This window comes from Centropristis striata, chromosome 16 (assembly GCF_030273125.1).
Source record: "Centropristis striata isolate RG_2023a ecotype Rhode Island chromosome 16, C.striata_1.0, whole genome shotgun sequence".
Taxonomy (NCBI): Eukaryota; Metazoa; Chordata; class Actinopteri; order Perciformes; family Serranidae; genus Centropristis; species Centropristis striata.
The window spans coordinates 31,331,003-31,351,455 of NC_081532.1; the positions used below are offsets into that span (position 1 = coordinate 31,331,003).

General features: G+C 41.4%; 1 protein-coding gene across 1 annotated transcript in view; it reads right to left on the bottom strand.

The window, feature by feature from the left end:
- Positions 1–20,453, bottom strand: part of si:dkey-288a3.2 (protein phosphatase 1 regulatory subunit 37) — a 75,933-nt gene that overhangs the window by 20,290 nt on the left and 35,190 nt on the right. Inside the window, exons 10-11 of the mRNA XM_059353928.1 lie at positions 19,274–19,415; positions 17,389–17,555 (exon numbers count right to left, since the gene is read on the bottom strand). Coding sequence (XP_059209911.1) covers positions 17,389–17,555; positions 19,274–19,415 — 309 coding nt within the window. The remainder of the gene's footprint in view (positions 1–17,388; positions 17,556–19,273; positions 19,416–20,453) is intronic.

Genomic DNA, 20,453 nt, shown 5'->3' on the forward strand with positions numbered 1-20,453 from the left:
TGCCTTCAGTGAGAATCTACAATGTAAATAGTCGTGAAAATAAAGAAAACGCATTGAATGAGAAGGTGTGTGTCCAAACTTTTGGCCTGTACTGTATATATATATATATATATATATATATATATAAAGTTTTAAAGTTTTAACATGTATTGATCTGATCTGAATACTGATCTGTGAGAGGTAATGAACACCATTGCAAAAATTGATTGAAATGGTAATGGAGTTATTAATGAAATATAAACAATGTTTACTGGAATTTTTCAGTTTCTGACACTTTTGGATAATTAAACATGCCCCTTGTCAAATTGACCATTGAACAATATTGCTGGGAAACAAACCTAACAGGAGGGTTAAAGGGAAAGCAGCCCGTGTGAAGGGAGCGTTCCTGCAGCTTCTGCGTGAGCTGAGCGCCATATGTACGGAAATGTTTCAGGTGACAGCAGTCACCCCGACATGTTCTCAGAGGTTACAGTGTTTGTGTGTGTGGATGGAATATAGGTCACCTACACCTTAGTCATGCCAGGTCACCTGTCAGAGAGCATCTTAATCACCGTTAATAACCACCAAGCCATCTGTCGTGATCTGTTCTCTCGCTAACTGGTAGAACGAGCCTTAAAATAGTGGTGTGTGTGTGATACATTTCATGTGTAATGTACATTTGAGAAGGGGAGCACAAGCTTAATCTGCATCTGGAGACTCTCCCTGCTTCCTGACTGTGTTCTCTGCAGCTCCGCCAGAGCAGCCAACCAGTGTTCACAAGGAAATATGCAGTGGTGGAATGTAACTAAGTACATTTACTCAAGTACTGTACTTAAGTACAATTTTGTGGTACCTGTACTTTCCTTGAGTATTTCCATATTTCTAACTTTATACTTCTACTTCACTACATTTTAGAGGCAAATATTGTACTTTTTACTCCACTACACTGTAAAAAATGTTTGTAGAAATTACAGTAAAACACAGTCAAATTGCATCAGAAATAGGTCGTAAAATTAAACATTGTACATCACCGTAGTAGATACTTTTAATTACTGTCAATCAAAGAATAGTATAAAACTTTAAATTCTACCGCCATAAACTGTAGAAAACACACAGTTTTGCTATAAAAATATAAAATTTTCATGTAAGGTTAATGGAGAAATACCATAATGAAACAATTATCCTAAAAATAATGGGATTATTCTGTATAAATTACAGTTTTTGCTGATATTTACATTTACATACGCTCAATTTATTTTTTACGGTGATGTTCTGGCAACCACAGCTGCCGGAATTTTACCGTTAATTAAACAGATTTTTTTTTACAGTGTACATTTAGCTGCCAGCTTTAGTTACTTTTCAGGTCGAGATTTAACATAAAAAAACATGATCAATTTAAAGTGAATATGCACGTTTTATAAATAAATCCACATAAAAATATGTTAAATAGTTAAATTAGCCCTAACAGGACAACAGTAAAAAGCTGCTTACATAAATGCATCAATACAAATAATCTAATAATATATTTAGAAGATATAAAACAATCTGAGTGGGTTCATTCTGCATAACGAGTACTTTTACTTTTAATACTTATGTACTTTTACTTAAGTAAGTTTAGAATGCAGGACTTTTACTTGTAGTGGAGTAAATTCACAGTGTGGCATTAGTACTTTTACTCAAGTAAGGGATCTGAATACTTCTGACACCACTGGAAATATGAAAAATGAATATGTTCTATTTTACAATGACCAAAACTATGGGGTGAAACCTATGGTCCTGTGTAGTTGGATGCTGTCTGATCTCTGACTTCTTCCCAGTGGATGCTGTGGGTTTTAAATGGTGTTCACTAACAGCTCATGTCTGTTTTTTCTATTCATTTAGGTGACGTGTCCAGTGTCTTTTTACTGATGTGGAGTTTCTCAGAACTGTTGCATGTGATGTCATCCACCACTCCAGTTGAAAGCTTTGGAATAACTTTGATGGTACATTTAAATTAATGTTAGGATAATGTTAACTTAGCTGTAATCCTGTTTACAATACCAACCTTGTTTGATAGCTGTCAAAAATATTCACGTTAATTAGATATTTCTAGCTCCTCAGTGGGTTCCCAACTACCAGAAATATCATTGTCAGTATTTCTAGATCTGTATTATTGTACAATTCATATGGAAATGGCATTGCATTTATATATTGCATTATCATGTTGTGTTGTTGAACAGCAATCAGCTTGAGATGGACAGAGACTGACAACCAGCAATTGCAGAGGGAAGTTTCTTTGTTTGTTTGTTCTTTTTCTTTCTTTTTTACTTCTTTAGACCATGTACTCACAACTGAGCATCTAATAAAGCAGCTATAGCATTTAATGAACAGCAGCCTTTCCTAAGCTTTATAAAAAGTGAAATACGTTAAAATGTCTCCTCCATATTAATCATATTTAAATGTATAGTACAAACAACAGTAATGCATGCAGCAGATAAAGAAATAATGACATACTACTCTGCACTTTTCCTTCAGGGCATGTGCATTGTGTATGCAGCAGCATTCATACAGTTGTCATGTATATTTTGTTCATTTCTATTCCCATATTGGTCATTTAAGTCTTCATAGGTGTTTTCAAAGGATTGGTAATTCACATGTGAGAAGAGATGGATTAGATAAACTGTAAATGACTTGCATGCAGCGAATTTCTTGGATATAGACTGGAGTTCATGTAATGGTTTAGCAAGGGGTTACACTAACTGCATATTGTACATGATCAAGCATGTTTGCACCAAGTTTTAAAGCTCTGAGTGCAGCATGTCCTGTCCCAGAGCACTAACACCCATTTCAGCCACTCGCTAATGTGGTAGATTATTATTGGTTGATTTGCTGAAGCAGTCTCAAACTGAAAAATCCATTTAACCTGGTCACATGGAGGGGAAATACATACATGCAGTGGTGGAAAAAGTATTCAGATCCTTTACTTAATTAAAGTACTAACACCACACTGTGAAATTACTCCACTACAAGTAGAAGTCCTGCATTCAAATCTCACTAAAGTAAAAGTACAAAAGTATCAAAATGTACTTAAAGTATCAAAAGTAAAAGTACTTGTTATGCACAATGACCAAACTCAGTCTGTTTAATACATTCTAAATATATTATTATATGATTGCATTATTGGTGTAGATGCATTTATGTAAGCAGTGTTTGAATTTTGACAGGGCTCATTTTAACTACCTAATATACTGTTATGAGGTTTAATTTAAAAACACATTTCTAATCACTTAAAATTCATTTTAAACTAGTAACTTAAGCTGTCAGCTAAATGTAGTGATGTAAAAAGTACAATATTTGCCTCAGAATGTAGTGGAGTAGAAGAATAAAGTCACATAAAATGTAAATACTCAAGAAAAGTGCAAGTACCTCACAATTGTACTTAAGTACAGTACTTGAGTAAATGTACTTAGTGACATTCCACCAATGAAAACATGAATGTGTGTGATATCAATCTCAAGTCACAACACTAAGTGTGCGCATCACCTTTCATTCAGCCCAATGTACATTAGGCCTCTCAGGGTACAGTGCGTATTGTCTTTGTATTTACATGAAAAATCCAAATGACGGCAAAGGAATAAAAACTTTAAAAAAAATCAATCTTATGTTTGGAGCATGCTTTGTTGCAATATGAAGAATGCATGGTTTGTAAAAAGAAAAGAATAAAAGCCATAGCATCAGTACCGACATGCTGCTTCTGCCCTCACACCCATCATGACAACCACACCATCACCACTGTCTTAACTTCAGTCATCACTGCCATCACATAATTAGTGCGCACCATACACTGTGCCAGCTCATCCACTACACTCATTCAAGCTTTCAAACTGCTATGCACAAACACCGACTTGGTTACATTCTATTAACTTTCTATTTTGTACTTCAAATCGACTCTATTTTCCATTGGACCTAGGCCACCCTACACATCCATTTTTATGAGCCGCAAGATCAAAATATTTCCCATCTCTGTATCTAAGCCATACTAATTCTCAAAACAGGACAAGCATCTGTAGGAAGATCAACTAGAATTTATTTTTGCATTCATTAGTAGACTGTTTAAAGACAGCATGTTTTGCAGGACACTGAGGACATAACTCATTGATCCCTGATGGGGTGAACTAGGGGACAACTGCAGTGAAGCCTAAACTACAGACCTTGACTTTGGCTAGCCTCCTGTCAGTGTTTTAATAAGATGCCGAGCGACACAGTACGTAACAGGGGATGCCAGGACACTGGTGCCGTGTGCCAGCATTGCCCGGAACCACAGAGGAGTGTTTGGGGAGTGTTTCTCTGACCTCTCCAATAGAGCGAAGGGGGGACTGGCATCTGCCTTAATAAGGTTGCCCACTCTTCATTCACCATGTCACCCCCCAACTCCCCAAGCTGTGGAATGGGCACCAGCACTGGAGGAGAGGTGGCAGAGGTAACAGCTGGCTGCAGCCATGGCGGCATGGCCGTGGCATGACCACAGCTTTATTAGTGGCGTCCAGGACACCAGCTGATCCTCTCCCAGGGTCCCTGTCACACTGATGTCTTCATCACTAAGCTGAGCAGACAGGCCGAGCCTGCCAGCTAGTGGAGGTGACAACAAATCCAATTACCTCCCCTCCATGGTGCCCGGACCAGACTTGGGGGGGCCAATGGCACAGTGGAGGATGTTGCTAGGACAGAGGATAAGGGACATGCAAGACAGGACGCCAGGACAAGAGGTGGTATTCTGTCACCAGACTGATGGAAGGGCTTTCATTTTTGATAAACCTGGGTTTTTTTCACATTACATTCAAGACAAAAAAAATTGACTTGCTACATTAAAGCCTTTCAGCTACAGTCCCAACTTGTGGTGGAACACCATGTCCCTGACAGCAAAACGCTAGAGACTCTCACACAGAGCTAACGTGCACATAAATAGGGTAAATAACATAAAAGAAATCTTATACTGCGTGGCCCACGCTGTGTGATACCGGCACACATGGAACCCCTTTGCTTTGGTTCTGGACATGTCTTGGACATGTCTTTGATCAACCCCAATACATGTTTCACACTTGACAGCCCTGTTCCATACACATGCATGGATTATTACTAGGCTTTTTTAATGCAGTATAGTCGCTATCAAAGATCTTCTACTTTGGTCATACGCAAACCTGAATTAGTGACATAAAGCAGATACCTGAAAGAACAATAAGAAACGCAGGAGATAAACACTCCCAATTCGTCACAACTGACCTTGTGTATAGGAAGCACTGACCCTGATTTACGGTATGTTACAATCATAGGCTGAATGCTTTTGCCCCCTGGCTGCGTGCACACCCATCTCTGTTTGTACATAAGAAACGTGTCTATACGCAATACACTGATGATATAATGTAGCACACAAACTACACATGCTGTGGTAAAAGTTAGCAAGCTACCAAAATAAGCTTATCAACACAACATGATATTTAGCCAGGCAGAAAGCCCATTAATCTCTATACATCTCTCTTGTGTCACCCTCCTCAAGGCCACCTCTACCATCACCCACCGCCACTCGGTCTGTGGTATGACTCATTGATTGATTGACAGCAGATGGGCCCAAGGAGGAGGGGGCCTTGCCTTGTTGACCATTGGCCAATCAGTCAACCAAAAAAAGAGGTTGTTCAGCCACAAAGACCTGTCCGGCCATGGCGTACCAGACCAGAGGGGTCCTTGGGGTTCTTCGTAGGTTGGCCGCAGTCGGCAAGACGACCCCACTGCCAGCTTGGAGGAAGGCAGGGTCCGCTTGGGCCCTACTCCTGAGATAGTCCATTTCAAGCACGGCATGGCGCAGTATGGCACAACACGTCAGGCTAAAACTGGTAATGGAAACGCAAATCAGTGCAGCATGGTTAAACTCAGTGCCAACAGAAAATCCCTAGATTATCAAATAAATACGAAAAATAGAGTTTACATCGTGTCATACAGTTGCGTACCAATAGAACTGTTTTATATTTGGTAACTACTAATTTACTTTGATTTTGTTTTGTTTTAACAACTAGACTAGCAATGCCCCTCACACACAAAAAGAACACAAACAGCACACACCATCATGTTACAAAGCTGTATTGCACAGGAGCTACTGCGTTGATTTTGTTCATCGCACAGACTTGAAAGCTAAATTCTAGATTATTATACAGGACTCCGGCATCAAACAAATGCATTGAATATCACTGCTAAGACACTGTTAAATAAAAGCATTTCTGGCTTTAAGGATGTATTAGGTGAGGCTCGCTGGCCCAAAGCATAAAAATGTGCTTTGACCGTGGCCTCGAACGTGCCCAAACTTGTTTCCCCCCATTTAGGTCCTTCTTTTATTTCCATACCAAGCAGGGGGGATGTGGAGATTGACAAAACACAAACCCAATGAGCTGATACAGCCCTAGTGTTCAAATCCTGCTTTTAAACAGTAACTTAATTAAATCTCCATAAACAAATTGGTTCCTACTAATGGTCTGGGACAAAACATGTTAAGTGCTGATCATCACAGGCCGGTATTGATCTGCAACGGCCACAGTTGTCTCCTGTGTGGATTAAGGTGAAGGAGAGGGGAAACTTGGCAGTGAGGATGTAGGGAGGGCCTTGAATGGAGAGAAAAGTAAAAGGGAGGCAATTCGCCAAAGCAGAACTCCTCAGCCGTTCTGTTTTCCCTCACTCTGTCAGTCTCCTCTTTCCTCCAGAACCCTGCGCTGTGTTGAAGGAGCCTCACCTTATCATCCACAGAGCTTTAGTGTCGGGAGTTTCGCCTTCAATCGGTGACTTTGGTGCCCAACCGGAAAAGATCATTCACCACTTCCTCTCCTGACATCCCTCCATACAGGGATGGGATGATCGATCTATGAGTGCAAAAAAAAGGGGGTACTGGGGAGGGTGTGCATATGCAGAGAGTTGGAGGGGTTCGCACTTTTGAAGGTGGTTGAAGTCTTGCCAGGATATTTCATATTCATAGTTGAATATTCAGTGCGCATGGTGGACAGGGGCAATTTCTGCAGTCAGCCCGCCATTCAAAAGTGAAAGGGATGTGGCTTGTGGATGAAGGGAGCGAGAGAGATAGACACGCATGGGGCTTCATGGTAGTCAGATGAGAGGCTGCCAGCTGCTGATGGGTGACTGTTTGAGCGTGGCGCCTCAGGACATGCCCGTTGAAAGGCGATGCGATCCGATACCCCCACTTATGCGGGAGCTTATATACATATGCCCCCTTATGCAGAGAAGGCCCATATCAATTGCAGAACTTCCAGTGTTTTGGTCATTATGCCAAGTTGTTTGAGCGATCTTCTCGCATGTCTGAATGGGGAATGTGGATTTACTGGGCTATGACCACTGAGAAAAGCCTCTTCTGCATAAAACCACCTTGCGTCTCCTAAAAAATGTTGTATCACAGTGTGCGGAGTGTCGCCAAAGCTGCGAAGTGAGTAAAGTTTTGATAAACCAACTTGGTGTAGGCCTGTGTCAGCAGGGCTCACTCTATGGATGAGAGATATAATAAACAATATTAATATGCAAACAGACTGACTCTTCTTAATGGTATCTTACCACACGGATACTTTGGTCAGGTTTAAAGATATGTGTCTAGGTCATTTCTGGTTCAACACACAATCAAATTCACAATGTGGAATTCTGTACTATAGGGAGTGTTACTTCGACTGAAAATAGTTTCAATGAAAACTGTTCACAACTAGATCTGTGGATTATAATCACTGGGCATTGTTTCTGGAAAACGATGTTCTTATTTGTCAATGCTGTGAGTGCCACAGCTAGATGTAACCAACACTCATTTTTCCCCTTTCTAAGTAGATATACATATATAGAGTATATATGTATTTATAGAGTATGCGGTGTGAACCGACCCTTTAATTAAGCCGGGAGTGTCAGTGGTAAACCAGTCTTTCAGTTTATACCCATCAGAGGTAATTAACACCTTGGATTTAGAGGTGTGCACTAAAGGCATGAAGGTGGTTGGACACATTAACATGAACAATTGTACAATATAAATTATTCTAAAAACACAGAGCAACAATGAATACTATCTATTTGAAGAGTATACTATTCATATTATATATTATGCAATTCAAATTGTTGTTTTTAAATTCCTGTGAGCAGGGTTAACCACATTAGCTTGATATACTGTTTGAGATTAATACCAATCTTGTTGTGTCTACCTCAAAAAGAAGGCTAATCAGTATATTTCCCAAAATGTTTAACTGTAAACCTTACTGTATGACCGAAACCTACACAACTGTATTTTGATTCTATTCAAATCAAGATTCTACGTCGGCGTATTAGGGCCAAGTATGAAAAAATAAATAAATACAGACCGGGGGATATTTTGAGAAAAGGTTGCAAATTTATGAGATTAAAGTGGCAATTCTGCAAGAAAAAAAGTAGCAGATTTATGAGAAAAAAAGTCAGAAAATTGTGTTTTGTATGGGAAAATGGGAGACATCTCACTGGTAGAAAAGATTGAAATGTGGTACCTTGAGAAACAAAACAGTAGCCTATTATTCCAACTTTTTTCTCATAAATTTTCTACTTTTTTCTCGTAGATTTGCCACTTTTAATCTCTTAAATCTTTTACTTTTTTCTCGTAGATTTACAACTTTAATCTCATAATGTTGCGACTTTTTTCTTCTCGAAATATTACCCGCCTTCCCCGGGTCTGTATTTATTTATTTTTTTCATAATTGGCCCTAATATGCCGTTGTAAAATTCAGATCAAGTACATTACAGGAAAATCCAGAATTTGTCATTTGCAGCTTTAGGTTCATAATTGAACTTGCAATAGTGGATCAGAGCAGAATATACAGTGTATTGTTAATATATTGTTTTTTTATACCGGTGTGCAGAAATGTTTTTGTGACTTAGAAGCTACTTAAGGAGAAAATTGAGGGACAATCATGTTTCAAGAGGTTTCCAATCAACACTTGTTAACACTATGTGGTAAGTGTGGATATGCAAAAGTTCTGTTACAGTTTTGCTGTAACAATGATAACACTTGAGTGTAGTGTTTCCTTGTTCCCACCTACCCTCCTGACTGTCAGTTTCCCATCACCTCCACTTACTGAGAAAAAAAACATACCTTCTTCCCGTGATAGCGCGGGTCACACCTCTTGGTTTGGGAGAGTGGGAGTGATTAAAAATGACAAGGAGACATGTCGAGTGTTATTCATCAAAGAGCTCCACCTCGCTCCATATCAGAACCAGCCAGGTCCACAGGGGGAACCGGGCGGGAAGTGAATCTGCTCCCCTCCGGCCCCAATCCAGACCCTGAAATGCTGATCACCCCCCTTCTCCTTCCCCTGACTACACGTCCAAGTGATTACACTACACACCCCCAACCCCTTAGTCACACACAAACACACACACAGGCACACACACACACACGCTCAGAGGGGCTAATTAAGGCTTTAATATGCAAATGAGAGCCGCAGTAAATTACACAGCTGGCAAATATGCCTGTTTTTGCCTGAAAATACATCAGGAGTGCAGCGAGGAGTGTGTTGCTGCTGTTGTTGTTGTGTTTGCAGAGAGACAGGGGATTGCCCCCCACCCCAGCCCCCCACCAACTCCCCCTAAGCAACCCAAAGCCCCCACCCCCCCAAACCCCCCCCACCCCCCATCTGCTGGAGTGACTCATCCAGCTTTGTCCCTTTCAGTGGTATCAGGAGGAAAAGTCAACTCTCTGCTCAGGGATGCACCGATCTGAATTTTTCAATCGTGATACCGATACGGATACCTGGGCTTTGGATATCGGCCAATCTGATACCAGCGTTTAAATAATAAGCTGTATGGCTCACTGTGTGGAATTGACTGGGATCATTCTGTAATAGCCCTTTTCAGACAGCATTTTTTCGCAAAAGTGCAACAAAAGTGCTGAAATGAGCTCTGCCGTAATTTCACCTTGAGACATTCATATTGATTGTGCAATGGTGTAATATTGCCGTCCATTCATACTGCAAACCGGCATCGCAGAACGAAGTGGAAGGAGACAGTAGTGCCGTGTAACAGAGCAGCGACAGTACGTAAACAATACAGTAAGTGACGGCAGTGGCGAGTGCATTGAAAACTCTCTGGACTCAAGTGAGAGGATCACTTATTCCACCAATTACGCCTCTCCGATGTTCAGACTGAAGTTAAAACGTCACAGAGGCGTAAATAACGCGGCTTGAAATGGCAATTTAAAAGGGGCTATTGCTTTCCTAACTTGGTAAAAACAAAATGTTCGAAAATGGTTTCCATAAATGTATTCTTTCTTGCGACACTATAGTCACGTGATTACTGGTTAGGTGGATGAATCACATGGCAATAAAGAATAAAATAAAAAATACAAATTACTGAAAAATATGAGTTTCTTTTCATAAACAAGCATCCTGGTTATTTTGGATAATCCATAGACCTCCCTGTCAACAGTCCCAAAGTGACTGTGTCTTTAGTATATATATAAGTAATCAGTATTTGGGGAAATGTTCCTCATATACATTTTTTTGGAATTGGTTTTATAATCTCTAGAGGCCACAATGGATAGAAAAATCTGGCAAATCCGGATAGCAATAGCCTCCAGGCATGTGAGAGGACACATAAAGCCAGTATTTATGCTAGTTATGGATGAGACTAGTAATAGTCTCTTATCTCTCTTATATCAAATAATTTAGCCTTGAATTGGCCAAAGTCTGACGTCACAAGCTAGATTTCCCGAAAGCCTGAAAACAGAGCCAAGTTGAGGTGCAGAACTCTAGTTTTCTCTCTAGATTATTATGGAACTGTTCAGTGATGCTCAGTGATGCCAAAAATAAACTGACTACCCCACATGTATATTTAGTCCCTTTAAACTATACGTACCAGCCATGATTACACTCCTGTCAGTGATGAGAAGGCTTTAGAACAGCATTTAATTTTATGTTGGGAAATACAATTTACACACAACGAACATTCATTCATTATCCTTAACCGCTTATCCGCACTCTGGTCGCGGGGGGTTGGACCCGATCCCAGCTGACATTGGGCGAGAGGCGGGGTACACCCTGGACAGGTCGCCAGACCCAGACTAATGATTAAACAAAATGTAATACCTTTTTACTCTTCATTTGGTATCTTCTTTAAGAGGGAGCTGGGCCTTGGACTCATGGCCTCAGTACTTCTAAAATCCTGCCTGTAGGCCTGAAATAGTCCTGACGGAAACTGTTCAGTCAATTCAGTGGATTATCCCAAATCACAGGAACACTGTTTCTGGAAACTGATGTTACTTTTGAATCATTTTAATGTTTTTAAAAACATATCTAATCCTGCAAGGACCACAAATGAAACCCCAGTAAATCCTATTACACTGTATATGGGGGAGCACCAATAGTCATTATCAATGTATTGTACCATCCAGTTGGGGCCTTTTCCATGACTTAACTGGCTAGCTTTGACTCTGGACGACAGAAGTTAACACTAGGATGCACAGAGCTCAGTTTGTATTTGTAGGTGTTTTTTAATCACCATAAGAGCAATACGTAAATTCAGTGAAAACTCTTTACTTTGTGAGATCATGCTGTATGATGATCGCATGGTTTAATAGTTGTTTTAAACACTCTTTCTTTTCTGCTCTCTGAACTCCATGAGCTGTACTGTGTGGTGTGGTTCCAGTAGGTGATTGACTGATCTGGGAGCAGTGTGAACCCTGGTCCCCCCTGCTCGGAGCCATTCCCCGCTGCCCTCTGAGGCGTTGCTGGGAGGTTTGTTCTGCCTGGTTGCTGTTGTCTGCCTACGTACTCTGTTCCCCAGAGCACCAGTGTCATCATGATGCAACTGAAACCTGAGTGCCGACTACATGCATGGTCAGGCCGTCCCGTCACCTAACCACCCTACTGGGACTGACCGTGACAGGAAGGGTGCCCGAAAACATACCCAGAGACCTCTTTGTTTCACGCTGTTCCTAAAATAAGACTCCACACTCCTTCAAATGGTGCCCTCTGTGCAGCACATTTCCCACAGCAATCTCTCCACAGACCCATTCAAACACATGTATCTGTTCTCAGATGTCACTCCCATAACTCACACACTCACAGAAATGTGATCTAAGGCCAGTAAACTAACTGAGGCATGAACTAGGTTGTTGGATGAAATAAAGAATAGCCACAACAGATCTCAGTGATATCTACAGATATTAGACATTTACGGACTGATTTCCCAAACCAGTTGACAGAATAAAATGTTGGCGTTGTCTGTTTCTGCAGATACTTTGAATCGTGACGTCTAATCACATACCAATGCTTTGTCAGGACCCCTTGGCATCTGTGTTGAGGCTCTGTTCATGTTTTCAACAGGTAGTTAACATTGTGAATTTCACACAAACTACTTGGTTAGGTTTAGGAAAAGATTATGGACTGGTTGAGTCAAAATAACTATGTTTGTTACATAACTCAAGTTTTATTTCATACGGGATATGAACAGGGAACAAACAGCGGCCCATTGGAGGGAAATCCAGTGTACGACCCACCCGTCCACCCACAACCTCCATTGATACGATTTTATCCCGATACTTCATGATCATGATATGAAATGATTGCGATTTTAAACATTTTGCGATATGGTGAGCATTGCTTGAGAATTGTTTTGTCAAATAAGACAAAATTCTCAGTCTATTCATCTCATTTCAGTTTTTTTTATTTCTCCACAATGAGAGTCAAACCCACAGACTGACCAACAAAGTCAAAGTCAAAGTGGGAAATTCAGTCAAACTGAACTGAACTGATATCAAACATGTATGGACAACAACCACTGCAGTATTTTCTCACATTTTTCCCCAACCTCCTCAACCAACCATCCTTTGCAGCGTCGACAACTTCCTGACACGATAACCAGACACAAATGGTGCCTATAGATTCCTCAGATCTTAGAGTTTCATATGATACCAATATCTCCAGTATAGTCCTAAAGTAAGCCCGCTACGGCGAAATATTGAAAGCCCGCCAGCCATCAGAACGCTAAATATTGATACTTGGCAGCCATGAATCAATATTATATTGCCACGCAAAATATTGCGACATACGCTGTATCGATTTTTCTCCCACTTCTACCTGCTACCTATGTGCAGCGTGACACTCACCATACTCAACAATTGACTTTTGGGGCACTCGCTCTGAGCATCTAATATTGACAATTTTAAATCAGAGTTATTTGAAAGCCCAGTGTGTCTCATGAAGATGCTAAAAGGTGCCAAATACATTTCATATCAACATATCTGTACTTTGCAGAAAAGTACAATGGACTGGATTCCCATGGCAATGATTCATTATAACTCTATCCATCCATCCATCCATCCATTTTCCTCCGCTTATCCGGGGCCGGGTCGCGGGGGCAGCAGGCTAAGCAGGGCATTCCAGACGTCCCTCTCCCATCCACAATGTCCAGCTCCTCCTGGGGGACCCCGAGGCGTTCCCAGGCCAGGAGAGAGATGTAATCCCTCCACCATGTTCTAGGTCTTCCCCGGGGCCTCCTACCAGTTGGACGTGCCCTGGACCGTGGAATAATAACTCTATGTTACATCAAATTAGCACAAGTTGGCTGATTGTAACGAAGCTGGCGCAGAGTTGGTTTCTAGGGCTCCAGGTACACTGTGCATGATAGGCACTTTAAGGCAACAGGAACATGGGGATCAATCTGGATTGGGCATATTCTTCATATAAATGAGACCAGGCATTTTAAAGATGACAAATTAATGTGTTTACGGGTGACATGAGATGAGTTTGATACGTTGTTTCTAAGTGTTCGAAGGCATCAAAATCAAGCACTTTTGGAATTTGGAATAAAAAATATAAAAATTGTCATATACACAGTATGTAAGGCTTTATTTAACAACAAGTTGTCCTTTTGGCTTCCTCTCAAAGAACCACAACTGCTCCTGTCGCCCCCCTCCACTGGACCACAGAAACAAACTACTGAACCTCCTTCCTGTTGCCTCTCCTTCCTGCACACACACACACACACACACACACACACACACACACACACACGCTCCATGCTGCTGTAATTATCACTCAGTGAGACAACCTCTAACAGCTACACCTCGCTGACATGCGACATTCAGGAGAGGACACTCTCAGCGTTATCACTGAACTCCTCTGCTGGGGAACAGCTGACAGGACGCTCACGTTGGCTAAATCCAAAGCCAAATATTTAAGCATCAAACAGGTAAACAGGCTGCCGAGGCTCCCTCCTCCGACCTGCGATTAAGAGAGCGTTGGGCAGGGGAAGTTTAGTGCATTAGCCGGGTTGACAGAGTCCCCTGATAAGGATGTATAAACAGCTCCACCTTTCAATGGCTACAGAGAGAACTTGCCCCACAGAAAAGACTGCTTTCCACCAGGGCCAGGGTGCATGAATATTTTAGATGGGTAAATAATTAATAATTAACAGCAAACAGGCCAGTGATCAAATGGAGCAGCGTGGCAACAGACATGAAAAATCAGACTCTTGTAAACAAAGACAAGAGGACCCAGATTTCCTCCCCTCTTGCCACCTTCTTTTCTCGCCTTTTAAATATGCGCATCTTCAATTGCCCCCCGCATCGTCGTAAAACCACACACATACAAAAGGCACATGTATGAACACACAAACTCCATATCAGCGACTCTGTCAAACACACACAAAGTGCTGCCATAACCTCTCCGTCACTCACTCACATTCATACCCACACTTATTTTCCTTCAGAAGAATGAAATTTTCACGTATTCCTTGGCGACCCAGGGAATGTGACTGAGCGAGAACACTTGATCTGGCCACCCGCTGTTTTCTGATGGAAAGATTTGCTTTTTAATACAATCGTCACTCCTCCCACCTGGATATGCCACGCCAAGACAAATCCCAGCTGTGTGACTCCAAAACCTGACAGAGCTTAAAAATTCCCTTATTACCATTCCCTTAAAATATCCAGGCACACTAACTCCCAACAATGGTGGAAATGCTAATCACGTCTCTCGGCGGCTTAGAGGAGCATGAAAACACAGCCGCCAATATGGAGGCTTTGGTGCATGTGCAAGACTGAGGAAGAAGAAGGAGACGAAGAAGAAGTCCCAGCTTTAATGACACACATTCACAGAAGCGTCATGGCTCTTAAAAGCTGCTTCTCCAAAATCTGGCGCATCTTGCCGCTTGACTTTAGCCAGAGGAGACATTTCATAAAAATCAGACTTAATCGTGTAAACAACACGCAGACAAACAGAAAACCACTGCAAACAAAAATAAAACAACTTTGGAAGCTGTGCACGGATCGCCTTCAGAGTTAATTTTAAAGTAAGCATTCCGTTCCTTAGAGATTTTAATTAATGCTTTAATATGCAAATAAGTTAGCAGAGATAAAATCATGACAAACAGATGGCAAGTGTGGGTAATTATTTTGTGAATCCAGCAGGGGCATGTATTAAAGTTATGGCATCGTTTTCCTCAGGCCTCTGCAGCCATGGATGGTAGAGGGGGAAAAAAACAAGTATCACTGATGAACTGAGACACAAATGACTTACTGGTGTCTCCAAATGACAAATGTGACCACAGTGAGTCTGAATATATCACAAAAGGCGAGACGTTAGGGATAAATAACCCTCAGTCACCAGTGCCCATTCATTTGGAATTAGGAAGGGGAATTTAAATGAGAGTACAAATAGCCATTTTAAGGACAGTTCACCTCAAAATCAAAAATAAAATTTTTCCTCTTAACTGTGGTTTATCAATCTAGATTGCGTTGGTATAAGAAGCCCAGTTTTAGAGATACTGAAATAAAATAAAGAAAGAATACAGATCCTACACTCTCAATTACAAAGTGTAGTGTATTGTATTTACAAAAAGTTTGAGCATAAAATATACTGCCTTTGTACAGTTTTTAACTGAATGTAGAACTTTGTCACAAAGGATGAGAAAATTATTCCGTTCTGTTTTATTTATAACATAAACAGTGTCTGATTATTATAAAGGGATTATCTTGATTAACCGGGTTATGATTTCTGGATAGAGACACTGCAGTTTTAATTTTTGAAATTTATTTTTGCCACTATGAGCACCACAAACGGAAGAGCGATGATTAGCACTAAAAGTAAGAGAAAATTAAAAGGTACACTCTCACACACTGGGGAACATTCTGTTATCAGTCTGTTAAATGCTTCAAATGTCGGGACTTCATGGTGCATTCACGTGCACCACAGAAAATAACCCGTTTTGAATGATATGTGCCGACTGACTGACTGACTGACTGACTGCTACAACTGCTGGCAGGTACAGTCGGTATTTACAAGCCCATTCAGTGGTCGCTGGCTGCAAAAGATTACGTTTTATTAAAAAGCTGCAGTCAGATAGATAGATAGATGGATGGTAGACGGACGGACGGACGGACAGACATACAGACAGATACTTTATTCATCCCGAGGGAAATTCCAGTTTAATGCCTAATTTTTAAAACATCAAAGGGCACTGCCTGTACTGTTTACACCAGGTAGGCTGGACGTCATTGAACAGTCGAGTAGCAGCAAAAATCACAATTAACAACACGTAATGGGGCTTTTTATGCCTTAAATAACCCAGTGGACCTAAGAATCACAAAACAAGGTCTAATTTGTACAATAAATGTTCCAGAGTTTTCTGTTTATCACATGCAACAGATGGAGTTGTCATGGATGTCACAGATGTACAAATGTACATTTTGAGCCCTTCAAGGACTTCCCTTACATGCTGTTTTGAAAGTTGATATTAGAAGTTCATCCTTGAGTTTGAAAACAGCGTCTATGACGAGGTAGAACTGCAGGGTGGGCACAAGCAAGACACTAAACCCCTAGCTACTACCAAAGGACAGGACGTAAGCGTGTGTGTGTGTGTGTGTGTGTGTGGGAATGAGAGAAAAGCACTTTGTCCGTTATGGTAAAAAAGTGCTATAAAGTGCAGTCCATTTTGAATAATAATACAAATATTTTTATTCTTATTTTCTATAATTTATGTGCACTCATTTCATTTCAGCTCAGTAGGAGAGAGTCTTTCTAGGACTGTACCGAAGCTTCAAAAGCTGACATTCATATTCTAAATCAACAGTGGAATGCTGCACAAATGCTTTTTTTGTTGTTTTTCTGCACATCTATTCATTCTGTTAACGTAATTGGGTGTCCGTGGTCCGATATTCACTTACGTTACTGCTAATGCAAATAAACATTTCCTACTGCTGCAGCTCCACATTAAAAGCATTTTACTGTCGAAACAGGTGCTGACTTTTATTGTGAATGGGTCACAGGACATGCAATGTGTTTTTCAGTCAGTTTGACACTGACCGCGATCCTTCATAAAATAATTGCACAAACAGTCATTTTTTACTTGCACTGTAACTACAATGATAGCTGCACCTACCTGCTCCTGTGGGGATATGTGGTCCAAATCTAGACTAGACAGAGATTGGTTGATCCTCAGGGCCAGACACAAGGCCATCAGGCCTCCAACCTTCACCCCATTCTGACGGAGGTCCAGACGTTGAATCTGACGACTCTCTGCAAGGAACTCTGCCAACGCCACAGCACCTTCACCAGAGAAAGGTGAAGAGAGTGTAACTGGGGATTTCCACCAGACGCGTTACAGCAGCAGCATGTCTCCACAGCGTTTTTGCTGCGTCTGTCATTTCACACCGGGCGCGTTACAGCAGCAGCACGTCAGTTTAGCGAGCCGGCCGTATACACGCGAGATAACGAGATCACGCGATAATCCTGACCATACGGGAGACCGCAAGATACCGTGACAAACTTTAAACTCCATTTATACAGTCTATGGATAAACTGTGTGTATAAAGTAAACAACAACAACAAAAACCAACTTACTTTGCTTCTCTGAGGTGAAAGATATGTTGATCTGACCATCTATCCTTATAAAAACAATATGTTATGTCATAAATGATTGTATGATGTTCCACTTCAACAATCAGTCTTGTGTCGTCCGTGCCACCGATCCTCTGAGACCCTTTGATTGATTGATTGCCGATCTGGTGCCCGCCCCCGGTCATAACATAATGTTGATGTGAAGTAGTTTTAGGCTGCATGAACTGCGTATTGTGTTTTATTTTGAAAGGGGCGGAAGAGTTTTACGCTGATTCTGAGTCGGACTTCCTGTCTGGTGCGATCTGCTCTGTTGAGATTCACGCGATTTGGCAGCGTCTTGCGGAGAAATAGAAGTCCTACCTAATGCTCGCGTAGAGACGCTGACGCGACGCTGCAGTAACGTTACGCTACGCGCCCGGTGGAAATGCTCTCATTGATTAGAGTGTTACCTATTTGCAACGTCATACGCGACGCTGACGTGACGCTGCAGTAACGCGCCCGGTGGAAATCAGGCTTAAGAGAAAGCCATCTGAGTAGCTTATCTTGGTAGATGCTTGTCTCTTGTTTCTATAGGCTAGGTAGCCTAAATATGCCACTTTGCAAGACCGCAGTTTTAGACAAAGTATGACTCTGTCTAATCTCTTTCACTGTGCTTTAGGTTCACTGATACAGAATATATATGGTTTGGCTTCAGACATTCAAGCATGTATTTAGCATCAAGAGTAGCTCTACTTCTAGAAATGTTTCTCGAATCAAAGACATGTCTCTCTAATGTAGTTTAGCTAAGAATGAGATCATTATGGGTCATAAAGTTTAGATGATTGATCATCATAGGATATAGTATTTGTGGGTTTCTTTTGTTTCCTGCTGACAAACCTTTACTTTTAAAACTATCTTCAGCACGTTGAGGCTTGCACTTAATCTATATGTAACTCAGTAGACAAAATGGTTTTGTTTGAAATCATAAATTGGTTAGTCAAACTACAGAAAACTTGGAAGTTCTATGGTTGAGAAAAAGTGGTGCCAAATGAAACAGCTATAGATAGCAACAACAACAAAAAAATCAATGGATATATCGTTAATATAGCGTATACATAAATGGGTATAACATTTTAAGGTTAGCCCTTTGTTGAGGTGGTTAAAATGTATTCTGTGAATAGCCCTGTCTGCAGTCTGTTTACTGCCTGGAGCGTCTGGTTCTCCAAACTGGGAACACACAGACCATCATGTACTGCAGCTAATACATTGCCTGTGGGTAATTAGCTCATACAACCTCACTTCGGAAAATCTGACCTATCCCTTTAAATTAAAGTCCTTTTACAAGTCAATAAAAGGATATTTATGTGTCTTCTACAGTTGTAAATTAAAATACAATCAAAAAACACGGTGCTGCATGTTAGAGACTTACGGCATACATATTGTCGTACCTTCACATGTGATGTCGGCTTGTGCCAGGCCGAGCTGCAGCACTGAGCTGTTCATCATTAGCGGCTCCCTGATAACCTGGATCCCCTCATTTCCCAGGAGGTTCTCACCCAAATCCAGGACCTGCAGGACCTTCAGCACGGGCTGAAAAACAGAATTCATCTCAGGTTTAATCTCGGACTTAACACTGTTCGAACTGGATCCAGGGACTTGGTAGTAACAAACACTGAAGAGCTTTAATGACTGTTTTTAAAAGCAAAATATGTCACTCTAAGTGACTCTACCCAACAACGAAGCTTTGCTTTAGACTCTGTGCAGTGTGCTACTTTCAGCATGGAAGGGCTGAGAAGTTTTAATCATCATTATTATTATGCGGTGATTATTATTCCTTTTCAAAATGTTTCTTCTCATGTTAAATGCTCAGAACTTCTGTTTCCATTCTCCAGAGCCACATTAGCATTGAAGGTTGATTAGCTGGCGCATAAAGCTGGGGGTGTCTGGGGCACAAGAGGCCCATGTTGCCCAACAGCTTGAAGAGGAACGCGCCACCCACTCCTCGGTTGCCCCCTCGCCTCGCCACCCTTGTTAAACTCCTCTGGTCACTGCTCTGAAGAGAGAGGGAGCGCGGGGGTGGAAAGGAAGCCAGGAAGGCAACAGACAGAGCCGGAGAGCGTCTTCTACTGAGTTAATTTGCACCACGATGACAACAAACACACTTGAGAGGGTCCCCCCCTTTTTCCTCGCTGTGTCGCGGCACACAGAGGCACTGCCACATCCAACGCGTGGCGAGAAACTTCTCCAGTGAAGAGGGGAGGAGGAGAGGGAGGAAGAGCATCTCGAATGGATATGCACGAGGGATAATACCAGACAATTAAAGAGGCGACTGCGTGGTTGAGAGTGTGTGAGAGTCGAGCATGGTTGAAGCCTGTCAAACGTAAACCACAGGAGGGTTGGAGTGAGAAGTTTGAGGGGGGTAAGAGTGTGAAACCACCAAAAACACAGTATGCTTTCACACATGACATGCTGGCTTTAAACAGAAAAACAGCGGAACACACAAAGTAGAAAAAAAACAAGAGACATGCATGGCATATTCACCTCCGAATTTTTTTGTTTGCTTTTAAAAAACAAAGAGTACATTTAGACATCATTAGCCAAATGCTAGAACTGGAAGTCAAGTACATT